The 13,543-nt window shown below is 56.8% G+C and overlaps 1 protein-coding gene across 4 annotated transcripts in view; it reads left to right on the forward strand.

Moving 5' to 3' along the window:
* Window positions 1–10,482, forward strand: part of ARHGAP27 (Rho GTPase activating protein 27) — a 33,330-nt gene extending 22,848 nt beyond the window's left edge. For all 4 annotated transcript variants that reach the window (XM_057536719.1, XM_057536720.1, XM_057536718.1 and 1 more), the window contains 15 exons: window positions 909–1,316; window positions 1,565–1,747; window positions 1,965–2,045; window positions 2,118–2,201; window positions 2,599–2,666; window positions 2,972–3,062; window positions 3,593–3,697; window positions 6,263–6,361; window positions 7,328–7,433; window positions 7,600–7,722; window positions 7,796–7,894; window positions 8,085–8,162; window positions 8,249–8,383; window positions 8,541–8,646; window positions 8,753–10,482. In XM_057536719.1, coding sequence (XP_057392702.1) covers window positions 909–1,316; window positions 1,565–1,747; window positions 1,965–2,045; window positions 2,118–2,201; window positions 2,599–2,666; window positions 2,972–3,062; window positions 3,593–3,697; window positions 6,263–6,361; window positions 7,328–7,433; window positions 7,600–7,722; window positions 7,796–7,894; window positions 8,085–8,162; window positions 8,249–8,383; window positions 8,541–8,646; window positions 8,753–8,930 — 1,944 coding nt within the window. In that variant the 3' untranslated portion in view covers window positions 8,931–10,482. The remainder of the gene's footprint in view (window positions 1–908; window positions 1,317–1,564; window positions 1,748–1,964; window positions 2,046–2,117; window positions 2,202–2,598; window positions 2,667–2,971; window positions 3,063–3,592; window positions 3,698–6,262; window positions 6,362–7,327; window positions 7,434–7,599; window positions 7,723–7,795; window positions 7,895–8,084; window positions 8,163–8,248; window positions 8,384–8,540; window positions 8,647–8,752) is intronic.
* Window positions 10,483–13,543: the final 3,061 nt, after the last annotated feature.

A 13,543-nucleotide genomic window follows, 5' to 3' on the forward strand; every position in this document is an offset into this window, starting at 1 on the left:
GAATAGGAGTCAGCCAGGAGGGGCAGGTTGTGAAGGAGCAGAGGCCTGTAGCAGACACAGCAGAGAGGCTGGGGGCCTCCAGCAACCCGGTGCTACTGGAGCTTAAAGTTCAAGGCAAGGGTCAGGAGTGGCAGGAAATAGGGGGGAAGACAGGCAGGTGACGGAAGGCCTCTGGTGCCGTGGTAAGGGCTTAGAGTTTGCCCAGCAGGTAGCAGGAAGCCGTGAGGGTGTAAAGCATTACCAGGCTTATATTCTGTGTGACTGGACCCTCCAGCCCACCTCACTTTACTTTGGAGGGGAAGTGGGGCTCACCTTTCTTTGCCCTCCTTCCTCCTTCCCATCTGGCTCTTTCTCTTTCTCTTGTCTGCAATTGATTCTGAGGCCTGCAAACCCTGTACTGGGGAAGTTCCAGCTCCAAATCTGGAACTGGAGGCAGTACTGGTTCCAGTTCAGAGCTTTCTTGGCAGAGGAGGAAGGAGGGCTGGGGGTTCTTCGTGGGGGCTGTAGAATGGAGCAGGGCCCTGCCCCCAGGTGTCCTGAAGCCTGGGGCGAGAAAGGACTGGGCCCAGGGCATTTCTCTGTTCCTGGGCAACCTTTGATTCACACCTGTGGGTGTGCAGCTGGAGAACTTCGTTATCGATATTTTACTACTGTTGATAAATAATTAATCTAATTGTCCCATGCATCTGGGGCACTTCATACTTTACAAGGCACTTTCAAGAACATTTCCTCATTCTCTCTTCACTACAATTTCCGGAGTGGGCAGGGCAGACATTTTGCAGCTGGGGGAACCGAGGCAGAGAGGTGCTGTGACTTGGCTGAAAGTCGCCCAAGTGGCGAGTGCCCGAGTGGGGACGATGTGACCGCGGGGCTGCCCTGAAGGTCACGTCTCTTTCCTCCTGCCTCAGGTGGATGACCTCCCGGAGCCCGTGTACGCGAACGTAGAGAGGCAGCCTCGGGCCACGTCGCCTGGCGCCGCCGCAGCCCACGGCCCCGGCTCAGTTTGGGAGACGCACACGGACGCGGGCACCGGGCGCCCCTACTACTACAACCCGGACACGGGCGTGACCACCTGGGAGTCGCCCTTCGAGGCTGCCGAGGGCGCCGCCAGCCCGGCCACGTCTCCGGCTTCGGTGGGCAGCCACGAGAGCCTCGAGACCGAGTGGGGCCAGTACTGGGATGAGGAGAGCCGCAGGGTGTTCTTCTACAACCCTCTGACGGGCGAGACGGCCTGGGAGGACGAGTCCGAGGACCAGCCGGAGGACGAGCAGGAGATGCAGCCTGGCCTCAGCCCCGGCAGCCCCAGGGACCAGAGGGTGAGGGGCGGGGCCTCGTCTGAAAGGACGGGGCCTGGCCAGGGTGGGCGGGGCTGGATCTGAGGGCCTCAGAGAGAGAGGAGTCGTGGTCATGGGTGGGCGGGGCTATCTCTGAGAGACTTTGACCCCGCCTCTGTCTCCCACAGCTCCGGGGAACTAGGGCGAGGGGGCGTGGCCTGGACCGAAAGGGCCGGGCCTCTGGGGTCACTGCTGGCTCTGAGAGCCTCTGACTCTTCTGCTCCCTGCAGCCCCCCACCCCTGAGACGGACTACCCCGAGTTGCTGACCAGTTACCCAGAGGAAGACTATTCCCCCGTGGGCTCCTTCGGTGAGCCCGGCCCCGCCTCTCCCTTGGTCACACCCCCAGGCTGGTCTTGCCACGTGAGCCAGGATGGGCAGACGCTGTACACTAACAACTTCACCCAAGAACAGGTAGGGGCAGTGGGCAGATGGTCCCAGACAGCCGCGGGGTCGCTCCCCTTAACACTCTAAACTGAGTTCCCGCGCGGGCTCCAAGTCAGCCCAAGACCGAATCACCCACACCTGCCCGTGTAAACTCTTTGGCGCTATGTTGGGCTCTGGTTGGAGGGAACCTTTTGCTCCCCCATCATGAGGTGAGCTAGGTCCCTGACCATCCCTCTCCCCACAGTGGATGAGGTTGGAGGACCAACACGGGAAGCCTTACTTCTACAATCCGGATGACGCCTCCGTTCAGTGGGAGCTGCCCCAGGTAACCAGGTGGGGAAGGGAGAGTGCCGGGGAGAGGAGGGGGGGTTACATATGACAGTGTCTTTCTCCCCAGGTCCCTGTCCCTGCCCCTCGAAGCATCCGCAAATCCAGCCAGGACAATGAGACCCCGGCCCAGGCCAGCCCACCTGAGGAGAAGGTAAGGGAGGGGGCATGTAGGACCTGGCAGGACCCCCACAGAAAAGCTGGGGTGTTTCTGGAGGCTCTGGAGGCTGGGATTGGGTCTGGAGGCACGTCTCCACCATAGCCCCGAGCACTAGCCTGGGCTGAATGAACCTGGGTTCTGGGTCATCCCAGGCTCAGAGCTGGGCGAGGCTCGGAGCTGGAAGGAAGTCTCTCCTGCTGCTGCTCCTGCTGTGGGAGCAGGCACCCCACCAAGCGGCGGCCAGGTGCCGGCAAAGAGGGTTCAGTGGAGACTCAGGCCCAACCTGTGGGGAGTGGCTGGCTGAGAGGGAGGCTAGCCTCTCGCCGCCCCCCCCCCGCCCCCCCCGTGGCTCCCCCCTTAACTGCCTCCTCCTTCCCCTTCTTTCTCTAAGATCAAGACCTTGGACAAGGCAGGCGTGCTCCACCGAACCAAGACGGTGGACAAAGGAAAGCGGCTCCGGTGAGAACCCGTCTGCCCCCAGACTCCATGGTGGGCCTTAACGACGACGTTCACTGAGCACTTCCCGTATGCCAGGCTCTTGTTAACCCTCATAGCGACTTTATGAGGTCCTGTGAGGACCCTGAGGCACTGAGGAAGTGACTTGCCCCAGGTCCCTTGGCTACCAGGTGTTAGCGCTGGGAGTCCACCCCTTACGGTTGGGTGCCCCAAGCTGTGTTCTTAAACTCTGCGCCCTGCTCCTGGGGGTGGGAGGGGGGCCTCAGCCCAGGACCAAACCCAAGCCCTGCCACCACTGCCCCGCCTAGGAAGAAGAACTGGAGTGCCTCCTGGACAGTGCTGGAGGGCGGCATCCTGACATTCTTCAAGGACTCGAAGACCTCGACTGCAGGTGGCCTGGTAAGGCCCAGGCGCCCAGCAGGGACCACCCCATCTGCTCCTGACTCCTGTGGGTCTTTACCTCATCAGGCTTGCCAAAGGCTACGTCTGAGACCACGGAAGATGAGTGTCAAGGGAGCTGGGCCTTGGCAGGGGGTGATGAGAGCAGATCACCCCAGGACAAGCACTTCCAGCCACCTTGGGCTTGGGGACCAGTCCTTGAGGATGGACAGCTCCAGCCTGGTGGGCAGGGAGGCTGGGGACTGGACACACCCGCTCGTGGAGATGGGGCTGTACTCCTTTCTCCTTTCCTCTCCTAGGTGGGCAGGTAGCAAACAACCAGCCAGCCTGCAGGCTCTGTGGTTAAGAAGTACCAGGATCTCTGGGTTCCAGGAACGCTTGGGCCCCCTGTCCCCAGAGCTGTGACCCCATTTTGTCCCTGAAGCCAAGGGAGCCTGGTAGATTGGAGCCAGGATGCTGTGACAGGCCCAAGCTGAGCTGAGGGTGCCCTGTAACCATGCTCCCTCCAGCCCTTCTTCCCTTTCCCACAGAGGCAGCCTTCCAAGCTCTCCACCCCGGAGTACACAGTGGAGCTGAAGGGGGCCTCTCTCGCCTGGGCCCCCAAAGACAAATCCAGCAAGAAGAATGTGCTGGAGGTGAGTGGTGGGGTGGGGGAGAAGGAGAAGGGGCTTACTGATGGCTTGGGACCCTCACTAAGCAAGCCCCAAAAAGGTGGACCTGGGGAGTTAGGGCTGGAATTCTCGGGGCTCAAAACCAAAACTGCCTCCACCTTTGGGATCCGTCCACAGTGTTTCCTGGCATCACAGATTCTGCAGCTCCCTCTCCAGGAGTGGAGTTCACTGGGGCCCTTGGTCCCAAGTAGGGGTCCTTGGGGAATGAAACTGTCGTGCCTAGAAGCGCAGTCCTCATCCCAGCTGCTTTGGCCTGAGACAGACAGGAGGCTCTGGGTCCCCAACTACTTACTCTGGTAGGCTGGGACCCTGCTCTAGCTGGTCAGAGCCCAGCTTCCAACTGGCAGTGAATAAACCAGGGTAGTGGACACGTTTCTCAGGCTCTGCAGCAGGAAGAGAGAGGCCAGGTGGGGCCCAGGCAAGACCCTCCCAGGCCACTGTCCATGTGTTGTCTTCACCGTCTTCACTGTTGTGTTTCCCTTCACTGTCCGTGTGTTGTCTTGTTTTTAAACTACTCTTACCCTCACCTCAGTCCCCAAATGTTTTGAGGCAGCTCACCATAAAAATGCATATGGTGAGCTGGTAAAAGCCACTGAAAGCCAGGACCCACAAAACAAGTTAGAGGAAGAGGGCAGTGTGGAGAGGGATTAGGATGATGTACAGGTACTAAGGTTGTCATTGCTGAAAAAAATCAGCTCCAGGTTTCCTGGTTGCCAGAGTGAAAAGAGAACGGCAATCAGTTACATGGCTCTTATTATTGGGGCGGGGAGAAACCTTCCTAGATTTTGAGGGAAATCAGGTTCTAGTGTGCAGCTCCGTTCTAGTTTAGTAAAGGGACTCTTGGGCTGCTTCAGCTAACATCTGATGAAAGCCCAAAAAGCATGACCTTCCACCTCAGCTCAGAAAAAGCAATTCTGCAAGGAGCTTGAGTGTGTCGTTTAATGATAATTCACCCAGCTTCACTCAGTTCTAGAACCAGAGTATCCACAGAGCAGAGCTGGAAACCTGTTTTGTCTCATGAGCCACTCTGATCAGTAGGTCTGGAGCCTTCTCCAGGCTTAGCGCTGTAATCGACTAGCAATGTCTGCCGTGGACGTCAGATTGAGGAGGGACATCATATTTGCTAGGTATGTTCCTTCCTGATCTAGAGGGACATCCTTCAAACAGGGCTCTCTGAATCTCACCTCTCTGACCGGGCTTTTGATGAAAGTTTCAGAGTAGACGCTTCTGAGTCATCTTTTCTGGCAAGGACTGGAAGGCAGATGGGGCTCTTCAGAGCTCCTCAAGCCGATGGGAAGGCTGACAGTCTTGAATGGAAATCCTGGAGCCCCCTGCTTCCCACTGGCTGGCAGCCATCCTTCCTCCACTCAGGGGTGACCTGTAGGTGACTTTGGATTTTTCTCAAGAGACCGCCCCAAATTCTATATCATTGAGGATGGCCGGTCTTTCTAGTCACCCCAGAGTCACAGAAAACTTCAGTAACAGTCCCCTGAGAATGGCTGGTTTGAGCTCGGCTTGCCTGTGCAGTCAACAGAATGAATGTCTTGAGCAGTATATTGATATGTAACTAGACAGATGTGCCTTCTGTATGAAACTCAAATATGAACTGATTTATGTTTTGAGACAGCTGCCAAAAATAATGGCTATTGTTTTAGAGGCATTGTTAGGCCATTCTCTGGGATAACAGACAGTCAGTTTAGGTTAGCACGAGGTTGTGCTATCTGCCCACTGAAGATTCTCTAGTCTTTGCAGGGAGGGGGATGGGGTAGAACATGCAGGTTTGTTTGGTTTTGTCTTGGAAAGCATTTTAAGTAGCATTCAAGTCTGAGTTAAATAGGTAGACAGCCAAAACACAGCCCTCTCTGATTCTGGAAGTTTGTACCCTGTTGTCTGAGACAGTTTTTGCTGACTCTGACTCTCATTTGACCCAAAGCTGTGGCAACCAACCATTCCCATCAACCTTGAACGCTTGGTTCTCAGAGCCAGAGGTTGAGGAGAGATCCATCCAAGTTGCCTCACCTTGTTCTTTGTAGACTTTGTTAGGGAAACAGCAGTCAGCTGAAAAATAGCCCAGGCTGTTAATATCTGCTTGCTCCTCAATAGTATAAAATAGTGGCTTTGGGGTCTCCCACCGGGAGTTTCTTTCATTGACTTTTTTGCTGGCCTGTGCTCTGGGTAGGCCTGCCGTGTTCTGTGGCTCATGCAGAGACAGGATGGGGCAGGGAAAAGCACACCAGACTGTTGACAGATGTGCAGATCTTCTGCACTCAGATCCTTGCTCCATCATTCACTAGCTGTGTGTCTACGAGGAAGTTGCTTACACTCACTGTGCCTCAGTTTGCCCATCTGTAACATGGAGATGCTGTTAGCTACCTCTTTAATGAGGTGAAATACCTTGGCTTGGGGTGAGGCCCTTGCTATATTAGGCTCTGAGTTCCTGGGGACAGGAACAGATCACCTCTACCTCTGTATCCCCCCTGGGACAGACCCAGCGAACCAGAGATGACTGAGTGATTTGTGTCCCACCAGCTGCGGAGCCGAGATGGCTCAGAGTACCTGATCCAGCATGACTCGGAGGCCATCATCAGCACCTGGCACAAGGCCATCGCCCAGGGCATCCAGGAGCTGGTAGGCAGAGCTGGGGGCCGCCAAGGCTGGTGGGGAGGGGATGGGCAGCCATTATGCAGGGCAGCTGTGCCCACTGTGGGTGGGGCCCTCCACTCGGGCACTGGGAGCTCCATGGCACCGGTGGGTAAGTAGCCCTCTCTGCAGATGCAGATGGGCTGCTGAAGAAATAGCCTTTCTTAAGGAAGTGAATCCAGCCTCTGGGGTTGGCCGCACAGGAGGACTCTCCAGGTGGGCATATCCTAGAGGAGTGTCCCATTCCACACTGAGGCAAGAGAAAAGTAAATACTCTGCTAAACAGCCTCAGGCTGGAAAGACAGGCTGAAACCAGAAGACAGAATAAAAGGATTGAATTGATGACTGTAGCATTGTTTTTTAAGTTCAATATATCAATTGCATAAGTAGAGATGGGGCAGGCCCGCTCTGACAGCTCTTCACCTGGAAACAACCTGAGGCTTTTTGATCCTTAATTCCCTATTAAGGGACTAGGCAACACCGGGTGCCCTGCTCGGCTGTATTAATAGAGGTAGGAATCCAGATCCAGGGAGGCGATGCCGGTGAGGTTGTTGGCAGCGCTCTGGCCCCAGCTCAAACTGCAAGCTCGAACTGGGAGCCACATACCGAGGAATACTGACCTACTGGAGTGTGTACAGAGGAGCTAAGGAAAATTATGGGGGCAGTGGACCAGGAACGGGGAGGTGGGTAGGGGTAGTCAGGATAAGAAAAGGTGGAGGAGAACAGGATGACTGTCTCCAACACCTGGAGGGCTCCATGCAGCCAAGGGAGGTGAGCTTCTGGGGTTCTTTGGTGGAGGTGAAGGGGGTTGACCTGGATAAGGAAACAGCAAACTCTCTGCCTGGGGGTCTCCAGTCCAGGCCTGCTGGGAGGGCACTTCGGGTCCCTCACCCCATCCCAGAAGGACCCGCAGCTGGCCCAAGGCTCTGCCTCTCTGAGGCTGTGTGATTCTAGTCCGCAGACCTGCCCCCCGAGGAGGAAAGTGAGAGCAGCAGCGTGGACTTTGGGTCGAGTGAGCGCCTAGGAAGCTGGCGGGAGGATGAGGCACGGCCTGGTGCAGGTGTGCTTGGGGGTGAGGCTGGTGGAGGGGGTGGGCATCCTTTGGGCGGGGTGGGGGCTGGGGGGGCGGGGTGGGGGCGGGGTGGTGACGACCAGGCTAGGGCTGCCAGGCCAACCCTGGCGCCACCGACTGACCCAGCCCTCGCATTCCCATTCCCGTTGGGCAGCCGTGCCCACCCCGGGGCCCGGAGGTCTGGAGAGCGACCTGAGCAGGGTCCGGCACAAGCTCCGCAAGTTCCTGCTGAGGCGGCCCACGCTGCAGTCGCTGCGGGAGAAGGGCTACATCAGAGGTACAGGAGGGACCCGGAGAGCTGGGCACCGGTGGCGCAGGGGCGAGGCGACGCTGACGAGCCTTTCCCCCAGACCAGGTGTTCGGCTGCGCGCTGGCCGTGCTGTGTGAGCGCGAGAGGAGCCAGGTGCCGCGCTTCGTGCAGCAGTGCATCCGCACCGTCGAGGCCCGGGGTACGTACACGCGCCGGCCGGCTGGGCCTGGCATTCCGGGAGCCTGAAGGCCCCCTTCCAGGACCCCAGACGGATCCCCCGGGGAGCGCAGGGTCGAGGGGGAAAGAACGGGAGTTCCTGAGCAGGAATCATAGCAGGGGCTTTAGCGCCATCCCACCGAACCCGCGGTCAGCGCCTCCCTCCGCTCCAGGGCTGGACATCGACGGTCTATACCGCATCAGTGGAAACCTGGCCACCATCCAGAAGCTGCGCTATAAGGTGGACCACGGTGAGGCCCGTCCCCTGTCCCTGCCCCAGGCCCGAGGGCGCAAAGGGATGCTGACCTCCTCTTCCTCCCCTCCCCGCTTTCCGCAGATGAACGTCTGGACCTGGACGACGGACGCTGGGAGGACGTCCACGTAATCACCGGCGCCCTGAAGCTCTTCTTTCGAGAGCTGCCCGAGCCCCTCTTCCCCTTCTCGCACTTCCCCCAGTTCATCGCGGCCATCAGTGAGCGCCTGGGGGAAGTGGGGCGGATGGAGTAGGGGTGGGGCTGGGCTGCCTCAGGCACCCCTCTGGCTGGGACCGCCCCCGCAAAATACTGGAAGTCAGCCCCCTCTGTTTCCCTCCCTCTCCTCTCTCTGCCTCTGACCCTTCCCCTGCCCAGAGCTGCAGGACCAGGCCCAGCGCAGCCGCTGTGTTCGGAACCTGGTGCGCTCGCTGCCCGCCCCCAACCACGACACGCTGCGGCTGCTCTTCCAGCACCTGTGCAGGTGAGCCGGGGAGCCGCACGGGAATGGGGAGGCGGGCCTGATAGGCCCCTCCCCCGCACGCCTCCCCCCAGCTCTGGGCCCTGATTCCACCCCACCCCCACCGCAGGGTGATCGAGCACGGAGAACAGAACCGCATGTCCGTGCAGAGCGTGGCCATAGTGTTCGGGCCCACGCTGCTGCGGCCCGAGACAGAGGAAACCAGCATGCCCATGACCATGGTGTTCCAGAACCAGGTGGTGGAGCTCATCCTGCAGCAGTGCTCAGACGTCTTCCCGCCGCACTGACCGCGGGCCCGCACCCCTACCCCCGCTGCTGGCGCTGCGGACCTGGGAGTGGGGGCGGCGACAGTGGTCCTGCATAGGAGCGGGGCGGCTGGAAGCCACGCGGCTGGACTCTATCTCTGAGACCCTCCGCCTCCCACCAGTCCGCAGGCGGGTGCGAGTTCTGCACCTCTCGGTTCTGAGGGTATGGTGACCCCTGGTGGGAAGTTCGCAAAATGTGATTTTTTTTTTTTTTTTTTTCTCTGATTTGGCCTGTTTGGGGGTTATTTGGGCTCTGTTCTTTATCATAGCGCCACCTACTGTGCGTGTGCGAGAATGAGGGGTGGGGGGAGAGTTTTCTGGGACGGCCGCTGTTGCGAGGAGGAATTTGGCCGAAGGGCTTCCTGGCTTCGTCAGGCCTGCACCTGGTGGAGGCCTTCAGGGAGACCCTGTGGGTCCCCGGCCCCGTGCATGGCACTGTGCCCATCATGAAGCAGCAATCGACAACCTCCTGCTGCGGAAACAGGACTGAGCCGGGCCTCCAGCGGGCAACTGAAGCTGCCTTTCCCCAGGCCTCTGGACTGAAGCTCCTGCCAGGCCCAATCACTGGCTGGCTGTAGACCCTCTTCATTGACTTTCCTGTTGGGGTTCTGGGCCTCTGCCCTCCCTGATCCACTTGTGCTCTGTGCAAGGGTTCTTCCTGATCACTGAATGTGTACCCTGCACCTGCCACTTGACATGCACCATTTCTACTAGTAATCCCATCTTGCAGATGAGGAAACTGAGGCATACAAAGGCAAAGTGCCTTGTTCAGGGTCTGGTGGGTGATCTGACTTCCCAGCTCAGGCTCCTGTCACACCAGAGCACAGCCTCCTGTGAGGGTGAAATCAATCCTTTCAGCTACCCCTCAACCCCAGCATGGCCTTATGGTAAAGCAGGGAAACTAAGCTGAGTGGGTTCTGTCTGGGCCTGGGGAGGTCCCTGAAGGCAAAGAGGGAATCTGCCCCAGCTGTTCTTCTCTGCGGGGAGGGGAAATAGCCCTGGCAGGAGCTCCAAGCCCCTTTCAGTGCCTTGGCTGTCAGGTATGCCTCCCTGGTGCCCACCTTGAGAGGGAGAGGCCTGATGGGTAGGGGGAAGGAGGGCACATCCTCAGAAAAGGAAGCGTGAACCCTGGGGTCATCAGCCCCCCTTCCCTTCTTGTACACAAACCACCTCAGTATATGGGTCTCAGCACCCTGCCCCACCTACCCGTTCATGTGTTCAAACAATAATAGCTAATATTTATTGACATTTGCACCATACCAAGCATTTTACTTGGATTATCTCATTTGTTTCTCACAGCCAATATTTATTATCTGCTCTTCTGTGCCAGGCACTGTGCTCTGGGGCAGGGGTACCGCACATTGCCTCCCTGGTAGAGCTTATGGTTGGGCGGGCAGGGCTGACCGAAGCCCACCCCTAATGCCAGAGGGGCTGGGGCAAGAGTACAAGTGGAGGCCTCATACCATACGTCAACATATCGTAAAGCTATAAATCAAGCTAACAAGTGTTCAATAAAATGTGTTCTATTCTCCTACTTTGACAAATATCTTTCATAATGACCTGGGAGGCCAGGGTTTTTTTTGGTTTTTTGTTTGGCCTTGCCATGCGGCTTGTGGGAGCTTAGTGCCCCAACCAGGGATCGAACCTGCGCCCTCGGCAGTGAAAGCAAGGAGTCCTAACCACTGGACCGCCAGGGAATCCCTGAAGACCAGGTTCTAACATAAACTTCTTTGACTCTTCCGAATTCCATGCCCAGATGGCTGGCATGAGAAGAGCTGGCTCTGCTCTCAGCCACACCCACCGTATCTTCCCACCCTCAGAGCATCCTGGCCCAAGGGGAGGTGCACACAGGTGGACACAGCAGTGCAAACTGCTGCCCCTTGGTCACCCCACATGGTCCACCCTCTGAGGGAATGGGCCTGGGGTCCCACGTGTCAGGAGCATGGTCTAAAGGGATGGGCCTCGGCTCCAAGGGGGCCCCAAAGATTCCTTATCCTGGGGGGTGAGGCACAGACAGAGAAGGTCCAGAGCTAAAGTGGGACCCATGGCAGGGCAGAGACCCTTCTCACAGGTCTAAGGGCGGAACTGGACGGATATTAAACACCCAACTACTTGGTTAACCATGTTGGTACAGGAGCTGAGAAAAGCACAGGGTGCTCTGAAGATGTGTCACTGGGGTGTGACTGTCCCCCAGGGGGCCAAGATGTCTCTGCTGAAGCCACATTTGAGCCAAGCACTAAAGAATGAGGAGGAGTCAACAAGGTGAGGAATTAAGGGAAAGGTGTCTAGTCAGAGGGAACAGCATGTGCAAAGTCTCTGAGGCAAGAAGGCTTGTGGGGAGAACAAAATCTGAGCGAAGACTATCGTGACTGGAACCCAGAAAGCCAGCAGGCCTGGGTGGGAGGTGATGCTGGAGAGGCTGACGGGGCAGAGTGCACAGGGCCTTGTGGACCACGACGAATGGGGACCTGTGGTGGGACAGTGGCAGGAGGATCCTTGGGCAGGAAGGTCTTGGGAAGTGTCAGCTCCCCACCCCACCCCAAGCTTTTGACCCTGCCAAGAGCTTGGTGGGCAGCAAGTAATGTGGGCAGCTGCAGGCACAGAAGTCCCAGGATCATCACATACTATCACCAGGAGGAGCTTCAGAAATCACCTACTGCCAAAGAGTAAACTCCTGGAGAGACAAGCTGTAACTCACCTGAGGTCACACGGCAGGTTGGCAGCAGAGCCTGCCCAGAGCTTCATGCACACAGTCTGAGCACCTACAGTGAGCCCCACCAGAAGGTTGAGCTCAGCCATAAACCCTCAACTGTGAGCACAGTGCATGGCGAGCACTGCAGGTGCACAGTGAATACGTTTGGGGTGAATTGGATTTTGTCTGGAGGCACAAAGATACATAGAAAGAGTATATATATACTCATATATAGAGAAAGAGTATCTGCCCTCTTGAAGTGCCATCTGGTTGGGGGATAGACAGAAATAAGTGACACAGTTGATAAGGGCTGTCACAGGGGGGCCTCTCCCCAAGCCTCTGTCCCCCTCCCAGCAGATACCCCAGGTCCTCCAACAGCCAGGCATCTGCCCTGATGCTGCCCTAGAAAAGGCTTCCGGTGTCCACCTGGTTGCTAAGTCCCGTGGACGCGCCCAGCTCTCATGTGAGTGGACTCGTGAACTGCCTGTCATCCTCCTAGACAAGCTGTCCTTTGCTCACAGCAACATGGGTCTTTGCCCAGCCTGTAAATGGTGATGCCCCGGCCCACCGCTCTCTCCTCTCCACCCTCCCTGATGGCGCTCATCCGTTCCACTCTGGGGACTGTCATCAAGCCTGCATGTGCATCACTCAGATCTCTGTCACCAGCCTGAACCGCTCGCTTCCGAGTTCCAAGTGCAAATGTCCACCTGCACGGGTGGCTGCCAGGCACCCCAAGTGCAACCTGCCTAAAACAAAACTGAAGCCACCCCTCCCCCTATTTCAGGGCAGCCTCCAAGTCCCTATCTTCTACCCCATAAAGATTTCCTGGATCTGCCTCTCCCACCCCTGCTCAGCCTCTCATCTGGATGGACTCCTCCACTTCCAGTTCCATCGTCCACTTAGCAGCCATCTGACCATGGCACTCTGGTGTGTGGCCTCTGAGGCCCTCCCCAGCCACGCCTCCCGCCTCTCTGCACACCAGCTGTGCCCATGCCTGTAGCTCCCAGCACACTCCAGAATGTTCCTTGCCTGCATGCCTTTGGGCCCACAGTCCCCTGTCTTCCTCCCTTTCTCCTAGCTAATTCTTCCTTCTCCTCTCAGCCTCAGCTCACACCTGCCCCAACACCCCTCCTCAGATCTCTGACACGTGCCTCTCTCCCTCATCACACTTGCCTCGCTGTAACGTAATTGTGCTTTCATAGCCTTCTCTTCCCCACTAGGCTAAGGGCTACATGTCTTCCACGTTCATCCATGTAGTCCATGGAGGTACGTCATTCACTCTTATGACCAAATAGCATTCCATTGTATGGATATGCCACATTTTTTTATCCATTCACTAATTGATGGACATTTGGATTGTTTCCACTTTGGGGCTGTTATGAATAACGCTGTTGTGAACATTCAGGTGCGAGTTTTTATGGGAAATACGGTCTTAGTCAGCATGGGCCTCTATAACAAAATAACATAGACTGGGTAGCTTCAACAACAGAAATTATTTCTCACAGTTCTGGAGACTGGAAGTCTGAGATCAGTGTGCCAGCAGAGTGGGGTTGTGGTGAGGGCTCTCTTCCTGGCTTGCAGATGGCTGCCTTCTTGCTGTGACCTCACACGGCACGGGGGGAGAGAGAGAGCTCATCTCTTCCTCTTCTTTTCTTTTTTTTTTTTTTAAGAGTAAAAATTATTTATTCATTCATTCATCAACATTTTGGGGGGTAAACTTAACAATAGCCAAACACTGACTACCATTCGCCAGTTTCATTTTAAGGGGAAAGTGAATAAGAAATCTTGAAAATTCATTCTGGTTATCCTTTGCTGCACTTTAAAAAATGGGGACCAACCAGCTCATTATAATGCCTCACCCAGGCTCACCCAGTAAGCCTGAAAGCTTACTTTGCATTGTCTG

This window comes from Balaenoptera acutorostrata, chromosome 20 (assembly GCF_949987535.1).
Source record: "Balaenoptera acutorostrata chromosome 20, mBalAcu1.1, whole genome shotgun sequence".
Taxonomy (NCBI): Eukaryota; Metazoa; Chordata; class Mammalia; order Artiodactyla; family Balaenopteridae; genus Balaenoptera; species Balaenoptera acutorostrata.